The sequence below is a fragment of the Aethalodelphis obliquidens genome, unplaced genomic scaffold (genome assembly GCF_003676395.1).
Source record: "Aethalodelphis obliquidens isolate GAN/ISIS:26980383/991018 unplaced genomic scaffold, ASM367639v1 scaffold20, whole genome shotgun sequence".
Classification (NCBI taxonomy): Eukaryota; Metazoa; Chordata; class Mammalia; order Artiodactyla; family Delphinidae; genus Aethalodelphis; species Aethalodelphis obliquidens.
This window is the reverse complement of record NW_020837964.1, coordinates 11,251,554-11,274,949: the sequence shown is the minus strand read 5'-3', so window position 1 is coordinate 11,274,949 and position 23,396 is coordinate 11,251,554. Positions and strand designations below refer to the sequence as shown.

Sequence of the window (23,396 nt, the reverse complement as noted above, 5' to 3'; positions counted from 1 at the left end):
CTTAAAATGCCTGTATCGCTTTATAATTTTGGTAATTTAACACAATCAGTGTGAATTTTTAATTTATGTACATAAAATATTTGTTATATTTTATCATTGCTAGGATCACTTTACTCTTCCATGTAACAGTATCAGTTTTGTGGTTCATTTTGAAATAAGATGCCTATTTGTACATAACAAGTAATTTCCTTTGAATCAAAGTAGAGAAGTTTTGAGAGAATGTTAACAAACTAGCATTATGTGTAAGAAAACGTCCACAAAATAATCTGTTGGTTCTGATTTTCAGCCATAAAGTAGTCACGGGAAATGCTAGTACATCGATACAGGGTAATGGTATGTGGCTTAGGACGTGTGTGCAACAGAAAACCACTTACTGTTATTGTTCTCTTCCCTTTATGTGGATTAGAGATAAAAATTTTATGAGTAAATCCTCTGGGTGAGGAAAACAAACGAACATACAAACATGTGAATATATCATTTCAACTAAATCAAATATGGCCCAAGGTCACTGAACACCAAAATAAAAATAATATTGTTCAATAAGTGTATGTCTCCTCACTGTATACATTTTGAGCTTATCTATATATATTAGGACATTTTCTCTGTTAAACTGGAAGATATCCTGTGAAGTAAATTTATTGACATCTTTGCAGGCAATTAAGTGAGTAGTGTTTGTTTATAATAATTCCATTCATCAGTTGCATTTCAGGAATGGTAGATGTATTTTTTTTGAAAGATGAGATGATAGAAGCAACGTTCTTGCAATATTCCACAGTAGTTCGGCACTTCATAATATACTAAATCTTATTTTTTTTAAGTTAGAGGCTAGTACGGAGATTTGCAAATGCTTAATCACATATTTGACAAATTAAAATTTTGCAGGAAAGAGCCTGCTTATTCGCAGCATATTTGCTCTTGATTTTGAAAATAGTGCAATTTCACATGGAAACTGACTTCTAGGGATTATGAGGAAAGTGTACATGCAAATGAACTACTGTGAACTTTCCCCCAGAAATTAATATCAAAAAAGGACTCTTGAGTTTTTGTAAGTAGTTTTTAAAATACAATTTTAACTAAAATGTAACTTTTCCCCCCTACTTTAGGAAGTTTGCAGATCAGGTACAAGCTAAACAGACATCAAGAACCCGATGTGGTTAACTTTGATTTCAAAAACATGGCTGATGGACAGCTTCACCACGTAAAGATTAACAGGGAAGAAGCAGTGGTCTTTGTGGAGGTAATAGAGAAAATGCAACAGAAGCAATGGTTAAAATTATGCTCCCCAGCAAGAAGGACCTACAGCAGAAATTGGATAATGGATAGATCAAACAAAGACATCCTTTCAGTTGCTGCTCTTGGATAGATCATAGACCATCAGATGTGTTCAGTTTTTTTAAGCAATAAGATTCTGTGCAAAATATTATTAATATTTGATACTTAAAATTGCCAAACTTTCCTATTTGTTTTGCTTTACTCAGGCGGGAAATACTTTCTAGTTTACCATATTATGCTATTGGTAAGACCATTGCTACTCTAATGAAACCAGTTTACTTCAGATGGGTATACATGCAACCATAATTCTAGCACAGAAATTAATGATTGCAATATCAGAATAAATTTTAAAATGATGTGAATTACAGCAGAGAAAGTTGAATTATTCACTCTACCAGCTTTTGAAGAAAAGCACTAATATTTCAACCCTCTAGGTAGAGGAAAATTTCTTAGCTGAATGACTCAAGTGAAAATACCCAGCTAAGTAAAAATATCAAGATGAGAATAGCTTGTATCTTTTTGTTGGTTTTCCCCATTTTGGCTTTCTTACACAGTGGAGAAAAATAAAGTGATAGGGATAGAAGGTGGGGTGCACTGGTATCTGAGGGTGCACAGAAATAGTTTAGAAAATAATATTCACCTGTATAAATGGCTAACTCTTTAAACTTTGTTTTCCTCAATCTTTGGGGCCATATTAACTATTGCCTATTTTATCATTTTCTTTTGTCTTCCTTTGCCTCCTGTCCTCTTCTCAACAACGGCATCCGTTTGGATGTTTGCACCTCATGTAACAATTTTATAGATTGATGAGAAAGCGAGGAGACAAGTCCACCTTGCATCAGGTACAGAACTCAGTGCAGTCAGATCCCTTGTACTGGGCAGGATTCTAGGTAAGTAAAAGGAATGGCCTTTCGCCTAATCATGATGCATAAACATGGACCAGAAGAGTCATATGTCAGACACATAGACACAGACACAGACACACACACACACACACACACACACACACACACACACACACACACGCCACATGCAAATTCATCAGGCCAAAAGAAATCTCTTGCATAATTTCATTTCTGAAGTGAATGATAATCAAGGCAGAAGCTGTACTTTCTCAGGGGTATATGTAATCGTGAGTAGGGACATTTTGCAAGATGAGCAAGCATGCTACTTTGATAGTAATGCCACTCTGGCGTGTGCCATGCGTCAGTCCAGCATAATGAAACACGGTATTGCCCTCACACTTCAAGAATATCAAATAAAAGTAGAAATAACAGACTGTGTATCAGTCAGCTGTCAGATATATAAATCATCATCTAATGATAAAACTAGGATTAGATCTAAAAGAAAATGGAGGAGGAAGCAATTGCTTTTCTGCTGCTTAGTGAATATGCTTTAGGTTGTGGCCTGGATCCTGTTTGCCTTGTTGAGGTGCAGTGGCCAGCCACTCCTGCTAGAACCCAATGACTTATAACCCAGTGTCTATCTAAATGCCTTATAATTCTTATTTCTATCCACTAGTTACTTCTGATAATAGCACTGAAGTAGAAACATACTCTTGCCATTTTAACATCAAAATATGTGCGCTTTTTTTTATACTTGCCAGCAAGGACTAAACGGAAAGAGGGGCAGTACATTTTAAAAGGGATTTTCTTTTTAGTTATAAAAGTGGGGGTGGGAGACTTTCTGTAGTCTGGTTTTCCTTCCTAGTTTGATATTTGACCCTAACCTCGAATATTTTGTCCAAGATAATGAATGGAATCTTTTATTTTTTTGACCTTTTCAGTTACTTATACCTTGATATACCATTTCTTGCATTCCCTGTACATAATCTCCGAATCTTGAGAATGCTTGATCAGACCTGTGGGTGAATGATCAAAATATCGGCCCTTGAGAAGGTTAATAGTTAAGTTGGTAAATATTTATAGGCTTTCTAGTACTATGATAAGCACCAGTATTGTACGCTCTTATTCTCCAAGCAAGCAGGGGAAGTATCCATTGCATTGTTTCTCCAGGATGCTATAGCGGAGACAAAAAATATGTGCAAAGTACTACTTAGATACTTGGAAGCTTAATTGGAATATCCCAAGTGAGTTTCATAGTATAAGTTACATAAATTCAACTACAGTAATTAAACAATCAGATCATTATAACCAATCCCGATTTCAAGAGCTCCTCAGTCTAGCAAGGTCTGAGATGAGGCATTTTGCATAAAAATGTAAAATGCAAGATAGAAAACTCTAACAATTATGCATAATGTTGATAAAATCATATTTTTGAAGAAATAACATCTTCAAGTTTAATGCCAGAGTTGCTGATGAAAATATTTTGTGTGAATAGAAATAAGCCAAATATATTATAAAAGAATTGGGAAACTGATCTGCATTTTATAAGGAGGATTGTATTCATCAAACAGTAGAACAATAGCATTCATTATATAAATATTTGTCTCCCTTTTTATAATGAATATCACAGATTAATGAGGAATTAAAGATGTTAAGGTTTTCATTCAAGAACAGAGTGTTATTAAAATGCATATCACTCATGCTGAAAATTAAGATTCAAGTTCAAAAGTAAGAATTTGTTTGGTACGTGCCTAAGGTGTGGATCTTGGCCAAGGACTCATATTACATTCAAATCATTTGCAACTCAAAGGAGACTAGAAATTTATGATCACATGGTATGGTTTATGAATTTACAACAAAATGTTATGTACTATATTATTATATTGTAATATGGTATATTAACTTATAGCAAAATTGATGCTAAGATGGAACTAGTAGTTTTCCAGAGAGTTACTCAATCTCGAAGTTGCTTATTATGTTAGTCAGGGTCCTCCAAGAAGCCACTACCAAGACAAAATTAACCACGTGAGGATTTCATTAAGGGGACACTTGCGAAAGAGAACGTGTGGAGAGAGCTCGCCAAGACTGGGAGAGCCGTCAGATGCCATGCAGCTCTGCCTTCAGGTGAAGGAGAGAGGGAGGGAAAGTTAGACAGAAGCATCCTAGACTTCTGTGCAGTCAACAAAGGTTAAACAGTCTTTGGGGAGCCCATGAGTCTGTCATCCATCAGAGGAGTCCCATGTTTCCAAAGGGTGGGTCTGCCTTAGAGTCCCAGCTATGATCAGCTGTTGGCTGGGAACAGCCCATGGGAAGCAAGGCACCGGCCCAAGTATGAGGATGGATTTCAGAGCCCAGCAGCTGGGGCCCTTGGTCAATTCCTCTCACCTAGTTGGAGGTCTGCAAGGCACATTCTCATGTGCTCACGCTTGTCACCTGTGTTTTCATTTTTGTAATTCTGTTTGGATCCCCTGTTCATACATACTTTGTGATCACCTGTCGTGTACACAGAGAACGGCACTCAGCAAGGCAGACACTGCATCTGCCTCACAGAATTTATGGGTAGTGGGCATACAGATAATCATTATACAAAATGTTCCTGTGTATCTAATTGGGTACAATGTACCCTATGCTGCTTGGGATAAAATAGTTCCAAATTATCCTCCAAATTAAAATAAATTAAAATATGGTGGGACTTCCCCGGCAGTCCAGTGGTTAGGACTCAGCACTTTCACTGCCGGGCCCCGGGTTCAATCCCTGGTCAGGGAACTAAGATCCCGCAAGCCAGGCAGCACAGCCAAAAAAATAAAAAATAAAATAAAATAAAATAAATACTTGTTTCGTTTTATAATTTCTGAATATTTCTTTTAAGGGAGCAGAAAAAACCATTGACCAGTTTTTTGGGAGGGGTTATAATTTGCCTATTTTCAACCAAAGACTTAAGGATATGACCATCCACTGCCATTTTAGATGGAAACCCAGAAATGAAGGAAATTCTTCCCCTCTTTCACTTTTCTCCAGTACTCATTTCTTAAACTTAGGAAGAATCATGGGAATAATTTTGGATTACTATCACTATTAATCAACATTACTAGCAGATGTTGAAAAGGAGGGTAAATTTTAGAAATAATATCAAGCTCTACTATGATGACATGGAAACCATCTCTAACTCCCTACTACACTTAAAATATTTAAAGACTCAATAACTTTGGCATTAGTAGTCATCAGTAGTTGGGAGCCAGGGTGAGATGATCCAGCTGTTTGCCAAGCAGCTCAATTTAGATACTCCTGTATTCAATAAAGTACATCAAATTTGCTTTTCATAGTTAAAGTTCACTATAAAATTAAACTCTGGGTTCTATATCTGGATACTTTTATGTGTTAGAATCATATGTTTTATGATTTATTTGAGTAGAAGCTGGATGATTATTTTCACTCATCCTGAGTAGTAGCTTTTGTATGTTAGAGGTGATTGATGACCGTTGAGGATCATTTCTCTCTTCTGAGGCCATAGAGCCAGGGAGTACACTCAGATTACCGCAGTGGAGGTTTAGCCCAGATGTAAATAAAGTCTGTAGTCAGCTAGGAAAGGACATCTACTCAGTCTCCGATGAAGAGCTTTGAGAACAATCTCAATGTGTCAGGAACCGTTCATGTAAAACTCACTTAAGAGCCCAGACGTGAGGAAAAAACATGAGCCAGGTAACCTAAGGGCACTGCAATTTTGTAAATATATTGTGAAATGTCCCTTAAGATAATGGAGGCGTTATTTTAAAAGCACGTTTTAAAAGAGAAGTATAGTTTAGAGCAAGAAAAGCAAGGAATCTACTGAAAGTCATTTTTTTGTATTCATCAGCTTGAATTTTGAAAATTTTAATAATTAAAATGTCATAGACCATCTTCAGTACTTAGCATGACTTCATCCTTGTGGCGGCTTTAATCGTTTCCAGACAGTCAGCTACATCATTTTGAATTGACCATACCTAGAAACTTAAAAACAGCTTTTCTCCTCATCGTGACACCCCAGCATCGATCTGAAGTGTCATGTTCCAAAAGCACAGAGCACTCGTGACGCTGAAACGTATTATTTGATATTAACTATGGAGCAAATGATAAGGTAGACAGTGGGATACTGTCAGAGGCACATCCCACGCTCCAGGTGGGATGGGCAAGTGTACGCCTTTGACAAGGACGTCACCTGCATCACTTTCACTTGGCCATCAAACATCGTAAAACAGAGCTCAACTTACACTGCAAAAAATACTAAACGATAAAAGCCGAAGTCACAAATCCCAAATTATATATTTATCAGCTGCCACAATCTAGAAGCCTTCATACAATGATAAAACTCAAATATTTCTAAACTAAAAAGGAGAAAGCAATTGTTGCTTTCTTTAATTACTGACATGCTTTAAAATGTACCTGTACCAGGAATAAGTAAAAAATAAAGCCATGATCAGACACTTACACTATTGTGTGTGTGAATTTATTAAAGACCAGGCATTGATGGATGAGAGAGAGAGGATGGAATTGACAGGAGGTACGGATACAGGACCTTTGGGGTGGAGAGAGGGCACAGCCACAGCGAAGAGATACTGGACCGGCCAGCCTAATGATGGTCTATAGCACTAGTCAGAAGAAAGACAGTGAAATGTGAATTCTGCTTGTGTTGTCTGTTAAGTATAAAAGAGGGTTGGAGATGGTTTCCATGTCATCAGAGTAAGATACTGGTACCTATAAATTATCCTCCTTGCTTGATAGCTGCCAGTAATGCTTGTTAATGATGATTAGAGCCAAAAAGTGTTCCTACATTCCATTCTCATTTGTAGAAGTGAGTACTGGAGGACAGAGAGGAAGCAATTCCTCTCTTTCTATTCTTCCTTCTGAAGAGGCAGGCAGTCTGATGTCGTTTCTTTGTTAAGCATGTTCAAAATGCGTTAAGTACTGAGGCCAAAGTGAATGATTCCTCAATCGGCTCCTTTAAGAGACCTGTTTACTCAAAGATTATATAAAGAGACATCTCTCTACGATGTAATTATGTAATTAATCAAAGGAAATATGCAGGTATAAAGTTGTTTTGCTAATTCATTAAGCCTTTATTGGGTCACAATTCCACCACATGAAAAAAAAACCTCAATTAAGATCATTGCATACTCTTGAAATTGCATAAAACCTCTCATAGCAAATGTGCCCACATTTTGAATAATGATATAATTTAACCTATTACAAAATGACTGAAAATTACTATTCAGAGGCTGAGTGAAGTTCGACTACGACTATTTATTACTTTTTTATGTCAGGTATGTAATGGTGCAAGACCACTGACAGCAAAAATCGGTGGGTACATCATGGTGGGAAGAGCCAGGTTGCATCAAATAAACTGGGTTCATATTCCTCCATAATTAATAGGCTGCGTTACATTTGCTTTGTTTATCCAAAACTCATTAAATTAAGTTCTGAGTTGTGTTTACAGATTGTTTTTTATGTTAGAAGAGTTTTCTAAAAGCCTGAAGATGTTTTCACTCATTGTGAGAGTAGCTTTGGTATATTTAAAGGCAGTGACCACATAGGGATCATTTATCTCTTCTGAGGCTGCAGAGCCAGGAAGTAACTCAGATTTTTGCAGTGGAGATCTAGGCCAGATGTAAATAAAGTATGTGGTCAGAAGGAAGAGGATGTCTACGGCATCTCACAGAAGAGCTTCAGGAACGGACTTCAATCTCAGGGACATTTTATATAAAAGCTGCTTCAAAGCCAAAGGGTACACAAGAAAGTTTAATTCAGTTACTTAAGGACACTGTGATTTTGTAAATGTCCAGTCAGATGACACTTCAGGTGACACAGGTCATGCTGAAAGCAAAAGAGAAGCTCAGGTTACCCCGAGATGCCTCACTATAAATAGTTTGTACATTAATCAGGTTCTCAAGGTTGTATCTCAGAGCAGTAGGCTTGGTTGGCAAATAAATACCGTTTACAAAAAAAACTGCTCCTTTATCCACACAGTATTTGCTGTCTGCTTTGCCATTTGACTTTTCCACCAACTGTTGTTGTTGTTGAATCCTTGTTGTAATTGCCTGTGATGGTAAAAATGTCCTGCTGGTCATTAGCACGGCTCCTTTGATTCATTGCACCATTTTCTGGCAAGCTTTATTTATCTTTATGGATTAAAGGCATTGAGATCCTTTTTTAAGGTGACCCCTTTTCCATAGGTGTGGCCAAACTACTTAGGTTTCTTTTGAGTTATTTGTTTTGTTTTGTTTTTCTTTGTTGTTGTTGTTTTGACAGCCACAAGAAGTTTCATGAAGCACTTCTTGTTTTAATTGTTCTTCATTTACTTCATATCCTTTCCAGAAACAGTCCTCTCTCTGCATAATAAACAGAAAGGCGCTTCATACGAATTTTACTTTCTTGTTACTCTATTTTCTTGTAGAACTTTTGGTAGATTTCTTTGCAAAAGCAGAAGCCATTCCCTTGGTTGGAAGATACAGTTGAGGCTAACTTTTTAACAGGCAAGACCACCTGCAAAATCTGAGTCAGTTAAGAATTTTTCTAACCGGAAACATCCCAAACATAATTGTCTTATCAGGATTTCAATGAAGTAAGAGGCATTTATCTACAATTCCCCCACCCGTGCTGTTCTAACCCTTACATGTTGTTGGCATTTCAGGAGTCAGATAATAGGAAAGATAAATGTTTTGTCCACTGGCTCTATGAACACAGTTGTCAGTGCAGCTCTCTGATACTATGTACTGCTTATAAGCAACTTAATATAGCTGTTAACTTCATCTGGACTCAACTCTGGGAAGATGGATGCAAAGTCCCATAGTTCCCTTTCTCTCCAGATTCTAGTTCCGACCCATTGACTTTCCTGAAACAAGGGAGTTGACGGTCTAGCGCAGCCAGGTGGGGTGCCTGGGGGCTGCCAGTGAGACAGTGTTGTGAGACTCCCTGCTTCTGGTTGGAAGAGAGTCTGGGGACCAGCCTAGAAGAGTCTTAAGGGAGACCCTGAATTGTGTGGCTCCTGGAAAATGCTTGGCTTGCAGAGACCCCTGGACCCCGTGGGGAAGGGGCAGCATTGAAAACTCAGTGCTTCTGTGTTCCCTCTTTGCCGAGGAGAGAATGACCTGAAATGTGAGGATGTCCTGAATCCTGAAATTCGGACCATGTCCTCTCTGTCCCGAGGTTGGGTGGGCATTTGGATGGCAGCTTCACGGACAAGGACAGCTGCTACGCTGTCTACCTTCTCTGGGCGTCAGCCACCTAAGGAAGGCAGTGACAGAGAATCAACGAGCAGATGAGAAAAGCAACCCTATATACAACCCTTGATTCAACAGCAGTCAAGTGGGAGAGAAATCAAAACAACCAGAATGAAGCTATTCAAGGAGACAGACCCCATCCTGAATGAAACTAAGTAAGAGCGCTGTAAGGAAATTCCAGCCAAGCAGCAAAAAGACCTAGAGGAACTACAAGTATGATTTTTCCAGACTAAAAAAGAATGATCTTTGTGGATACTTGAAATCATTCCCTGGAAGAGCAAGTGAGAAAAGCACGTGACCCACACAAAAACAAGTCCTCAAAGATAGAAATCAGCAGGGAGATTAAAAGCAGTTAAAGAATATGCAGAGGAGACCAAACGTGAATCTCGGCAGTCCAGAAGCGTAAAAAGGATGAAAGTGAAACAATAGCTGCTCGCACAGCATATGAAATTTTCCAAGCTAAAGAAAAACCTGTGTCTGCAGATTAAAATGGGCCACCAGGGTCTATGCGTAATAGATGAGAGGAGATAAACAGCAGGGACAATCTGATAAAAATTCCTAAATCACAGGGAACCTTACAAAGTTTAAGAACGAAGTGATAGAGCCAGAAGATGCTGGAGTAAGATATCTACAGACGATTAAGAGAATAGGGCTGTGCAGAGTCATCCTTAAAATAGACACACAAAGAATCACCTAATCCATCAAGATAAATTTCTGTTCCAGATACACTCCATCACATTTTCTAATTTATTTCTTCATAGCATTATCAGTCTTCAGAATTTTCATCCATTCCTGTTTCATGTTTAGCGTCTGTCTCCCCTACTAGAATGTAAGATGCTCAAACAGCAGGGAATGCGTTGCCTGTATGTTTAGCTCTTAAAACAAATATTAATTGACAGACTAGTTTAAGTTTTAGATTTTAAAGCTTTTTTCTACAATATTTTATAATAGGTAAATATTTTCAGTTTAAAGGTGTAGGGTTTTTAAAAGTTGCCTCATATCAGATTTTTACCAGAGAAGCGAATTTTATCTATTTACTTTTTTCGTTGTTGTTCAAAATGTAAGATTTTTTTTAAGGTCTATAGAAATTTTTTTCAGGATTTAAACCTTGTAGAAGAAATATGAAAAGCACTGTTCTGATTATATTGCTATTAAAGTATATTCCTTTTTATTCCTTGTTAAAGTAAAAAAATAAACCAAAAAACTCCGAAGCAAGAATGCTGTCTTTTTCTAAAAATATGTATATTTGAATGTATCTGCATCCATTCAAATGAGTGACTGCTGTGTGGGGACTAAGTTAGTTCTTTGGTTTATACACATCGATGAAGCGCCTCCTATGTAACCATGTGGTGCTGGGTGTTGAGGGTTCCCCGTGTGCTCACGGAGCAGCAGAGTGATAGCCTCTCAGGGCTCTTTGTGCTACGAGGCAGGACAGCCTACTGGTAAGGACATAGGCTCCAGAGCTAGGATACCTGGGTCTGAATACCGTATCCCCCAGCACAACAGGAAAGTGATGTAATCTGTCTAATTTTCAGATTTTTTAGAGTGTGATATTCATGATGCTAAACATCTAATCAGTATTTTTATTAAAAAGGTATAAAACATGCATGAAAATGGGACAGAAGGAAGTGTTCTTCAAAAACCTTGATATAACAAGACAGGCTTAATCAGAACAGAGTTGCCCAGAGTCATTTCAAGAATAGATACCAAGCCAAAAAAAAAAAAAAAAATACACTGCAGAAGATATAAGTGGAGTGAAGGAAAGAATGTGTCAATTATAAACAGAAGAAGCTTATGATTTTGGAGTCCAACAGGCCCGGAGTCCAGTGCACAATGCCAACAGCTGAGTTAACCTCAGGCAAATCACTGAAATTCTGAACCTAAAGGGTCTTGTCTGTGTGACTAGACTAGGATACTCATGGCTTCTGTAAGGTTTAAACACAAGCATGCAAATCCCTTAGAATACTGCCTACCGTATAATAAGCATTCAGTAAATTCAATATTTATTATATTAGTTTTTGAAAAGACCGAAATGCAAGTGTTGGTGTCCCGGTAGGTGCAGCACAGGGGAAAGTAGTCTTGCCGCTTTATGGTCATGTAGGATGGGTGGATGCATCGTAGTCTGATAACATTTGAACGTTAAAAGTCTACAATTAATTCCCCTTGTTTAGATTTCATGCTTGCCAAGCGTGAAATATCTTCTTCACTGTAAAATTATAAATTAATATCTTGACACTCAACCAATCTCTGTCCCACAATAATTCCATATTAACTAAATGCTCATTGAAATGGAGGGGGGTTATCTGTGTATAGGGGGCACACACATACCTCAGTCTGAGTGATAGGTGGACGGTGAAACAGGGAGAAAAGTCAGTGAGGTATGAAAGTTTTCACTGCTGTACGTGAAGAATTAAGAGTCTCTGAAAGCTTTTGAGATACAACCTCTAACATGATAACATCTTGCAGGAACGCTGATCAGTTCATTATCTGACCCATTCTTGTAGAGACTTTAATTATTTCCAGAGAGCTCTCAGTATATTTCATTAGCCATACTTAAAAACTTGTCTTTATTAGCCTGGGATGTCTCACCAGTAGTTGTGGAAAGATTTAATGGATCTCTTGTAATAAAGACAAAAGCAAAAGGAATTTAACAGCTGAGTATGTATTGCTGTTGCGTTGTCAAGACTTGGAATAGTCCATTGTGGCAACGCCCGTTTGCACCTTCACTGTCATCAATCCTGTGGTGTTTCTTTGGCTTCCCAGAACACAGTGACGTGGACCAGGAGACGGCGCTGGCAGGTGCACAGGGCTTCCTGGGCTGTCTCTCTGCTGTGCAGGTCAGCCACGTGGTGCCGCTGAAGGCCGCTCTGCACCGCAGCCGCCCAGCCCCCATCACCATCTCAGGACACGTGACGGAGTCCAGCTGTGTGGCCCAGGCTGGCACCGATGCCACATCAAGGGAGAGGACACACTCCTTTGCAGGTGGCCTATGGCGCTTCTTTTACCCAGTCCCAAACACAGCTTGTCCACTGGATATTAAAATCTTTTAATGCTGGGACTCTGTGTTCTCAAGATGGTTTCTTGAAATTGGTTTTGTTTAATTTTCAGTCCTTGCCCATTTCTCTCCTAGATTCTCAATTCGTTATTCCTGTGGACCATTGCATGTGGGCATTGCTTAAGGTTAAAATTGCAGACATCCCACACTGACCTCTCTAATTCTGTTCTGGTTTTAAAAGTTTATGAATTTTTAAACATTTCTTCTTTTTACTCACCGATATCCCCCTCTTCCCCCTTTTCTGTCCTTTAACTGCAGATCATTCTGGAACAAGAGATGACAGAGAACCCGTCACTAACACAATCAAGAGTGACTCTGCAGTAATTGGAGGTAGTAGAAAGCATGAGCGAGCTCTTCCTATCATTGCTAATGATGAGGTAGTTAGCACTAGAGAAGCTGTCTGTGGAGAATCTACACATGGCCCAAGAGTTAGGCAGTGAATCCTGAGGTCAGTGGGGTGCTTTATTATTTGTACTGGATTGTCTTATAGAGTCATCCTGAATTCCCAGCTTCCTTGGAGAGTTTCAGTGTAAATAATTGATAATTCACTGAAACATCACACTCAAAAGAATGGTTGTTACACTGTGATACTAATGAATATCATTTAGCTTGATAATGGCCATCTCCATTCCCTAGGGTGTTCTGACTGGATTTGAGGAAGTGTCATTTTTTGCCTTCTTGGACACATCACTGCTTCTGCAAGGGTTTATGTAAGAAGTAGGAAAAACCTGAGATTAACATTAGAAGCATATATTTAATGTTGCCTTAATGCTTAATCAAGGTGTATATTTCCATGGTTTAGATGCTCCTCTCAGTGAATATTACATTTTTATTTGCATTTTATCAAATACAAAACTAATGGAAGAAGGGTGGTTCATACTTACTTTATTATTATTTTTTAATATATTTATTATATTTATTTATTTTTGGCTGTGTTGGGTCTTCGTTGCTGCGCGCGGGCTTTCTCTAGTTGCGGCGAGCGGGGGCTACTCTTTGTTGCGGTGCATGGACTTCTCATTGCGGTGGCTTCTCTTGTTGCAGAGCACGGGCTCTAGGCACACAAGCTTCAGTAGTTGTGGCACGAGGTCTCAGTAGATGTGGCTCACGGGCTCTAGAGCACAGGCTCAGCAGTTGTGGCGCACGGGCTTAGTTGCTCCACGGCATGTGGGATCTTCCCGGACCAGGGATCAAACCCATGTCCCCTGCATTAGCAGGAGGATTTTTAACCACTGCACCACCAGGGAAGTCCCAATACTTATTTTAAATTGCAAAATTAACACAAAAAGTTTTAAATTTATCTTCCTGGCAATAAAACAGCATATTCTCTGAGACATAATTTACTCAAAACCAACCCCCTACATAAACCTTTTCCTTCCTGATTAATGGTCTTAAGAATGTTATTAATCAGATTATTGAAATGTTAAGTGGCTCACCTTTCCTCCATACTCTGCATATGATATGGACATAAAAAGTAAACAGTTATTTTATTATCAATATATTGCCAGGTAACGTGATTAGTCGTATACTTGAGCAACTTCCGTGGGCTTTATACCTGATTCATTTGGTTCTATTTTTTACACCCTTACTCATGTAGACACTGACTTCCTTTAAGAACTTAGAATTTTATTTAGACAGAGAATAGTACTGGTCAACTCTTTGTGAGAATATTAACATCCCCATTGCTTTTTCAGTTGCTTTACTTTTTATCAAATTAATGAGGTATAAATTAAAGATGCATAAAATAGGTTCCTCATTTAGTCATATAACAAGCGAAAAACAAAAACTAAAACCCTGTTAGAAGAGTAGTTAATAACTGCATGTCTACAATAAATATATCAATATAGTATTAATACAATCTATGGTAAAAACTCATTTGAAGTTATAGCATTTAAAATGTGCTCAACATTGCAACTTGTTGGGATTCCTAGTCAAACAAATTGTCTCAGTCTCATAACGGTGCTTTTTCTGTGCATTTAACTAGTATAGATACATAGTCAGGATATAGGGAGATAAGTATACAGATTTAGATATAAATAGTCATTGTATAGTCAAGCTAATGTTACAGCAAGTATTTAACCTTTAGAATATTGTTTGTAAGTCATTGTATGTTGGGATGGAACACACAATGGAAACAACTAATAGGTGACCTGTGAAATTCTCACTTGACTCGAGTGCACAGAGCAGAGCAAGAATTATGGAAGATTTGCTGCTCGGGGTCTCGCCAGGGTCCACAGATCCAGGAGTGTCTGCTTTTGATCATTGCAGACTGAGCTTCGGGAGCAGAGCAGCTGGTCGTGGCCATCTAAGCCCGGAAGGCCTCTCCTGGGGTCACGCGCAGTTTCTCAGCTAAATCACAGAATACTGTTCTGTAGCATGTTGCTCCGTCTGCTAGCGTTGTGGTAGAGTTCTTCACTTGTTGTTGCGTTACTCATAAATTGCACCCACTGTGTAACAATAATTAATCCATTTAAGTAGTTTCCAACTGGCTAATTCCCCCGTGTTTTACATTTTAGGTAATCTTTTTCTTCAGTTACAAACAGTAAATAAATAAACAGTGTGAGATGGGAAAATTGATTTAATAAGATATTTAGGGTTTCTGGTCAGAATACACAGATATGAATGCTCAGATTTAGACAGAAAGCTACATAATTTCCTCATAAAAACACATTCACCAGTTGGCAGTGTCACAGAGTGCTGTAGATAGATGGCCATATGTCATTTAGAGTATCCTTTTTCTTTTTTTCTTTTTTTTTTTTGTATAACAGGTTAGATCAAGGTTTTCCGTGGACATGAGAAACCCTGACATAACACTGTCTCCAGTTAAAAGGGAAATCACGTGCATGGAGCAAACCATTTCCAGAGTCCAGCCGTGATTTTGACTGTCTGGGCGTCCTGCCTGGGCCTGCAGTAGCCTGCCCTCTGTATCTACTTCATCAGCTTTCCACACTGAAATTGTTCAGAATCTCTTTCTTTAAACTAGAGGCCTATAACCAGACAATAGAAGTATTTATAGCAACTCAACTGATTACTTTTCTAAGATGAAAGGCAAAATGTATAACATCAAATGGATCCTCTGATTTAAATTATTCTTTATTAATATGACCAACTATGAAAAATCGTATCCATTAGTAAATTCTTCAGATTTCAAGTATGGTACAGAATTTAGTTACCAGGTTTATGTTGGATCTGTCAACAAGGAATTTCTGTCCCTTTCAGGTGAGGCTGACCTCGCCAAAAATCGGCTTAGCCCCTGGCAATATTTTGATTGGCTGTAGTGAATCTGCCCATCAGATCATGTGCTGTGAAATCCACTGTGACTGATGAGGACTTTCAAAGTTTTGGCTTCAGTTGGATTTGTTAGAGTTGTTTATACCTAATTTAAACTAGGAGGAAGAGTCCTTGTTTTATGATATGAGACTCCATCCACATCACATGTTTTCATTGTACCTATTTTCGTCTGAAAACACTATATTAGTACCTCCACTGATTTCATCAGAAGAGTCTAAGTACAAGGGAACTCTCAAACTCATGGTGACAGACAACAGTTTTCCAAATTCTATTTTTCATTTGAAAACTTGGCTTTATCATTGGCATCCTACATTGTCAGTTGTTTTTCTTTTCTTTCTTTTCTTTTTAATAAATTTTAAAATTTTTATTTATTTATTTTTGGCTGCATCGGGTCTTCGTTGCTGTGCGTGGGCTCGCGAGCGGGGGCCAGTCCCCACTGCAGTGCGGGGACCCCCTCATTGTGGTGCCCCCCCCCATGAAGCATGGGCTCCAGGCACGTGGGCCTCAACAGCTGTGGCACACAGGCTCAGTAGTTGTGGCGCATGGGCTTAGTTGTTCTGCGGCAGGTGGGATCTTCCCGGACCAGGGCCTGAGCCCGTGTCCCCTGCATTGGCGGGCAGATTCTTAGCCACTGCGCCCCCAGGGAAGCCCTGTTTTTCTTGAAGTGACAGATTTACTTCATTTTAAAGAAAATGTCTGCCAGATATCCCAGTTAAAACAACCATAGTTTATCTGTCAGTCATCCTTTCAAGTAAAAACAGTGTTCTTTAAAGGAAAAAGCAGCTAGTTCAGTTCACAACTCAACTCAGATGTTCACGCTGGCATTCTTCCTGGAGACAACCATCATACTTCACGCTACAGTAGAAGTACTTTACAAATACTTCCCATGTCATCACACAAAATGTTAGAAGGACTTATGGCCAAAGGTCATGATTTGGTAAAATGTGTAATTTTTAGTGCTTCATCAAGGATATTCTTAAATGAATCTGGTAGTGCAATGCCTGCTTTCTACTTTATGAATTCAGTGACCACTTTTAAGGTTTGGTGGCCTTGCCTTAATTCATGCCAAGGTACCAAGAAGTTGACCTAACCTTGTTTTGTCCTATCAGTGGATATTACAACACAGTGAAAAAGGCATCTTAGAGTTATTATGAATAGTTTTGACCCTGTGGACCCCTCACAGTGTCCTGGGAACCACCAGGGATTCATAGATCACACTTTGAAGAAGACTGACTTAACGTAATGCCAGGATTGGTAACCATTTGGCATCGCTAACAGTTGTGGTATTTTTTATTTACCACCAATTTTTTATTTACCACCAATTTTTTATTTACAATCAGGTGTTTCAAAAAATCAATATTCCTCATATAGATATAATTACTCTATGTATTCGTATCGATATATTTCATTAGTCAAGATTATTCGTATACATTTCTTGTTCCTGCTATTTATTTAACAATACAACAAATTATTGATAATCAAGTTCATTAAAGTGTTTACATTTAAGGGGATAAATTAGGAGATTGGGATCAACCTATACACACTACTGTATATAAAATAGAGAAACAACAAGGACATACTGTTTACCCAGGGACCTAGACTCAATATTTTGGAATAACCTATAAGGGAAAAGAATCTGAAAAAAATAGATATATATGTATATGTATATATGTATAACTGAATCATTGTGCTGTGCACCTTAAGCTAACACAACATTGTAAATCAACTGTACTTCAATTAAAAAATGTTTACAGAGACTTCCCTGGAGGTCCAGTGGTTAAGACTCCATGCTTCCCCTGCAGGGGGCGTGGGTTATCCCTGGTCCGGGAACTAAGATCCCACATGCCGCATGGTGAAGCCAAAAATAATAACGATAATAAAATAAAATAAATAATAAAAAATGTTTACATATTTAAGTATTAAAAACACATTTGATTATTTTATGATGTTACTATTACTCTATAATTTCAAAATAATTAAAACTTGTCTGGGTATTAATGTGAAGTGACCCCATGGTCTTAGAGTCATGTAGGTAATACCTTGTGTTATTAACATATTGTACATATAAATGCACTGAATGAATCCAATATAATATGCGTTCAGAGTAAATGAAGGGGAACCTACAAGACTGATAGAACTCAGAAGTAAACAACATATTTTATACCACTTGATCCAGAAATACCTAAGGTTTTGATACTGATTTGAAATTTCCAATTTATATATATTAGATGCTTGATTTCAGTAGAAAATAATTTTATGATGACTTCTTGAACAGTGAAGTCTACAGTTTCTGCATGGACGACAATTCTGATTTTGTATTTCTTTTCTCTTCTCTCACCAGGTTTGATAGCTGTTGTGATCTTTATCTTGCTGTGCATCACTGCCATAGCTGTCCGCATTTATCAGCAGAAAAGGTTATACAGAAGAAATGAGGCAAAAAGGTCAGAGAATGTAGACAGTGCTGAGGCTGTTTTGAAAAGTGAGCTTAATACACAAAATGCAGTCCGTGAAAATCAGAAAGAGTACTTCTTCTGATCGGCAGCAGTGATTTACCTTATAATTACAGCAGTCTGATTTAATAGCCAGGGGCTCTCAAGGGACAAAAAACAGTTCTTACATTGAATGTACAGGCAATGGATTTGCAGCACTGCCATGTTGCCATGTCCAGACTCGAGACAGCTCCAGGAGGCCTCATCCAGTGACATACTTCCCACAGTGGTCATTCTATATAACAAGGAGTTTTAGATATTGAGATTAATTTCCAACTGTTCTGATATGATCTGAAACAGAAGTTTAACCCACTTGAGAGCTACAGGTTTTCAATGTGAAAAGTGTAGCCCTGGCCTCTCAGCCATAAGTGATACCTAAGTTGTGTGAGAGGTGAAAGTCAAAATTGGACTATAATGACCTTGCTTTATTTGAGAACATATTCTGTGTTTGCTTTCGTGTCCCCATGGTGTTATTCATAGACCTGGAAATGCTTCTAAGATCCTGTTTGGCTGGTGTTTGCATCTTCAGTGGCCAAAAGTATATAAACCCCTTTGCCTTTCTCTGTATTGCATTCAATACAATTTATCAGTAGTGTTGAAATATGTTTTGTTGTCACTGGTTTGTTTGTATTGCTCTTTTTCTATTTGACTCTTCTCAATGATTTTGAAAACTTTAGGTTTTGAGTGTCAGGCTCCAGCTCTGAACATGCAATTCATATGTAACAAGACCTACAAAGTGCATTGCTCATCAGTATGTGATGTCTTGCCTTTAACACTTTTCTGTTTAACTTGCTCTCATGGTTCGGTATCAGCAGTAGTTAAGACCCTGGGTAATGCCAGTTGCCCAAAGAGTGTGAAATGTTGGCACGTAAACTCGTTGATATAAAAAACACAATTCTTAACACTTCAAAGAATTGTTTTTATTTACAACTGTAATATCTCAAATGAAATATACTTCCGAGAATATTTTCCCCCAAACCTTATGTCAGTTTTCTTTATAGGTTTATATTTCTATTTTCCTAAAGTTTATCACCCACTTTTCCTTGATCTCCCTTTACTGTAGTCCATGGAGCATCTTCTTATGTATTAGAAAAAAGAGACACTTGAAGTGTAGAGCTCCATTCTTCATTCTAAACTCTATCTCCCCCCGCTTCAGGCATATATTTTGCTGTGCACTGACATCCAGGTGTACTTTTTGAAATATAAGCCGCACCATGCCCCCTTTTTTCAAATCCAGTAGAGTTATTCAAGAATGCTCCTCCTAAGGGGTGATGGCATATTACATGTCATATTCTAAGTCTGTCGTTCTAGTCACTTCTCATTTACGATGATGGGGTGTATTTCTCAAAAAGAACCAAAAATCAATATAACTTACTAACTAGTTCATTTTGATTAGGAGATATATACCTAACAGAAGTTCAAATAATTATCAGTAACTTTATGAAACTTGCAATAATTACCCTTGAGGCCATGTAAACAAGATGCTTGCATGTAGCTATCTTTGAATTCCACAAGCCAATTGTATAGCAGAGGCACTTCGGAATTTACACTCACACTTTACAGGTGTCTGCCAAAGAAAAACTGGATTCCTTCGTTCGTTCACACCAGAACAATTTGGAAATATGTAAATTAAACATATTTTTCTTTATTTTCCTTCTTGACTCTCCTTACAAAACCTGCCTGTCTTTTCTCACAGCACTATATCCATTTTGATGTTTCTGTAAATGCCCGACTAAATCTCAAGGATATGAATTAACAGTAGTTTATGAAGGACCTATATGGATAAATGGCATTTTTGTTGTTGCTGAAAGGCTTGTGGTAGCTACCAAAGGATTGAACATGAAAATGGTAGTTTTCATTTAATGCAAAGCTGAATACAAACACTGTAACAGCTCTGAATCTTTCACACGTGTTCTTGTTATTTAGTAGCAGCTTTAACCTGGTTGGGAGCTGGAATGTAAACAGGATTATAGATGGTGAAGCCCCGCAGTACTCTGTGGTCTGCCGGCTAGGAACTGCAACATTATAGCATCAAAACGCACTGATACATCATATGCCATGACTTGCATTCCCTGATTTGTAATCTGTTCCTTCTTTTTTCTTAATAAAATGCACTTTTGAAGTAAAATGCAGAATATATTTTGAGATGTTGTATAAAAGTTTAAAATGAGGGAATTATACTGGATGTTTTTTTCTCAAAACAGTAAAAAGATGCGTAGATGTATGCCTTCTTTACTGGTGTTCGTGGGTTTTTTTGAACCTTTTGGTACACCCCGTGATTATTATGAATTGTTAACAAAAGCTGCATTTATAATTTTTCCTTTTAACTGGACTCAGAAATGAAAGAAAAAATAGGAAGATGTTTACTGATTGTAACAAGTAAAGGAAGTTAAAATAGATTTTAAGTTTTGCCAAAGAACAATGATTTGACTGTTAGCAGTTGTTTGCTGAAAGGTTATTTTATATTTAAATTGGGTGATATCCTTTTACTTCTGCCAAGAACTTGGCTCGTCTATACAGTGAGCCCCGTATAGATGCACAGGATTATACGTAAGAATACAGCACACGCTGATGTAATATAAAAGTTTAAAAATTCTTTATTGGTGATTTCAAGTGAAAAAAATGAAAACAATATGTAATTAACATGTCCCAAATCTCATTAAATCCAGATGTGCAATATGCAAATAAAGTGGGGTCAGGGTGGCGCAGGAAATGAGGGTCACGCGTGGAAAATGATGTCTTAATTTTGTAGAAACCACGTCCACTCTAGGAAACAGTTCCATTTTTTAAAATCCTTTCCCAAGTGTGGCTCTTTAAAGCAAATTTAATAAATTCTTCGGACGGTAAGTTAAAGACAGCAGCCAGAAGGAGAAGCTTTATCTAGACAAGCAACCAGACAGAAGTCAAGGGTTCAAATTACCTTTCATCAGATGGTATTGTCCTTCATCTATAACAGAGCCTGGCGACAGAGTCCGTCGTGCAGCTGGCCGTCGCTGATATATTAGTGTGAACAGCTCAGTTTTACAGATGAAAGGTCTGAGACTCCTATCTGTGAGGTTATATTCCCAAGGGGACATGTAGTCGTATATAATAAGCGACGAAGCTGTGACAAGAATTTCATTTTCACTCCACATTTTGCTGATCATTAGTGCCTTTAAGACCTGGAGTTTTGACAATTATTTAGTGGTGTAGAAAGGATCTTGGTATCCTTTTGGTCCAGAATGACCTATAGTTCTAGATCTTTTCCATATCCTTTTTAAATGAACATAAACCGTTATTTGGTAGGTCGTGGCTGTTGACAGATTTTTCTTTAAAAAAAAATATTTATTAGGCTTATGGTTCTTGACTCTAGGAAAGATCATTTTAATCGAAACACATATCGTCTTTGTGAAATACTCAATATGAGTTAGATCTGACTGAGTCCTCAAATGTTTTCCTCATGATAGAAGATGACACATCTCATATCAAAGTGTGTAGTTGATTGTTTGACTTTCCAATCCATGTATCAACTAAATGACAAATCTAACTAAACAATGCAATTTTACAGATGCATTCAGTAAGTCCTGCTTGCCTTCTACTTTTCCAAAGTTGGGATGATGGAGAGTGATAACAGGGAAGAAAAAGTTTAGCAGCCGACTGTGTGTTAGGATTGTGTGCGAGTGAGCACATGCGCACGAGAAAGAATACGACGTGAGGAGCAAGGGAATATGAACATTTTGCATATAATGTGGTAAGAGACTTGGACTTTTGATGTATCGATAGCTTCCCTGGAGCCTGGCTTTGAAGATTTGCAAATGCAAATAAAATGGGATGGAAAACAGCCTGACCCACAATTATAATGGCTTCTCAGGTGAAACCATTTTTTTATTCTTTTCCCTATTTATAATGTTAAATTTAAAAAATACATGCATATATTTTAAAATTTAAATAGTATTCAATACAAGAAGTCTTACAAGGAGAAATAGCTCTGTTGCCGTATCGCTTTCAGCTCCTTTAGCCGTCTTTTTTTAGCTACCTCCATGTTTCTTAATTATATGCTGTAACAGGCTGGGTTCCCTGGGAAGCAAAGTCTTAAGACAGAGATTATCGTGAAGGAAATTTATTAGGGAATATTGTAGAGATCAGCATCTGTTGGGGAAAATGGGGCAGATGGAGAAGTTGGTACAATCACAAAAGAGACTCAGCCAACCCTGTTGATGTGGCCCATTAAAGATGTCGTGAATTGGGGTGAGAGGGCTGGGCATTTTTACTCCTGTATCATCCAGGCATTGGGTATTGACTGCTTGGTGACCAGGGCATGAACTTGGACAAACAGCTCTCTTCAGCTTAGGTAGTTCCTGAAGAGGGAGGATAGACCTCCTCCGCATCTGGGGGATCTGGGTGGCACAGTGTACCATCCCTGAGGGTCCACCCTGTGCTTCTCAGACCCACCTGCTTCCTGTGAGTTCTGGGAGCAGCTCCTTCAGGACTCTGGTGGGCCTTGTTGCCCTGGGGAAACTTACACCAGGAAAGAGGGTAGAACAGACCACAGACCCTGCCCCTGCAGGGGGTCTCATTAAAATTTAAAGAGTATTCAATACAAGAAATCTTACAAGGAAGAATAGCTCTCCATTGCCATATCCCCTGCCGTATCACTTTCAGCTCCTTTAGCTGTCTCTTTTTAGCTATCTCCATGTTTCTTAATTACATGCTGTAACAGGAGACTGTAACAGGAGAATGAGCTGGGACTCATTCTCTCCCTCCTCTACAACCCATACCAGACTCCCATATCGCGAGCTGACAACTCTGCAAAGAGTTGGAACCCTTGTCTAGTATATAACCTTTCCAGGCTGCAGCTGCTGTACTTTTGCATTTACCATTAAAATTGGTCAAAGGGGTATCTACCTGCCAAACATATTCTTCCCGCCCCCATAGCGTAACAGCAGCTCTGTCTATTATTACCGATCAGGACAGTTCCCCCTGACATGACCTCCCACGTTGACACTGCACTAGCTAAAGATCCGCGTTACAGCAAAGGGTGTGTGAGAGTGATCAGGTACTGTGGGATATGCTGGTCCTTCCATATCACACCATCAGAAGCTCTTCGTAGACACTCAAAAGGTGGTGTTGGCTGATGCCTTGCAGGCAGTAAAGGCAGCCCATACCTGAAATAAGTAATGATGCTAATCAGAAGTAATCTCTGTCCATTTCAGGG

General features: G+C 38.4%; 1 protein-coding gene across 7 annotated transcripts in view; it reads left to right on the top strand.

Annotated features, from left to right (window-relative positions):
- The window catches only part of CNTNAP4 (contactin associated protein family member 4), a 262,365-nt gene extending 243,576 nt beyond the window's left edge, over positions 1 to 18,789 (top strand). For 5 of the 7 annotated variants that reach the window (XM_027119210.1, XM_027119212.1, XM_027119213.1 and 2 more), the window contains 5 exons: positions 1,104 to 1,237; positions 2,075 to 2,162; positions 12,134 to 12,352; positions 12,684 to 12,755; positions 18,055 to 18,248. In XM_027119210.1, the coding sequence (XP_026975011.1) occupies positions 1,104 to 1,237; positions 2,075 to 2,162; positions 12,134 to 12,352; positions 12,684 to 12,755; positions 18,055 to 18,248 (707 nt within the window). Of the gene's footprint in view, positions 1 to 1,103; positions 1,238 to 2,074; positions 2,163 to 12,133; positions 12,353 to 12,683; positions 12,756 to 18,054 lie in introns of all 7 variants that reach the window. The other 2 variants (XM_027119211.1, XM_027119209.1) reach the window with 2 other exon arrangements.
- The last annotated feature ends 4,607 nt before the right edge of the window (positions 18,790 to 23,396 follow it).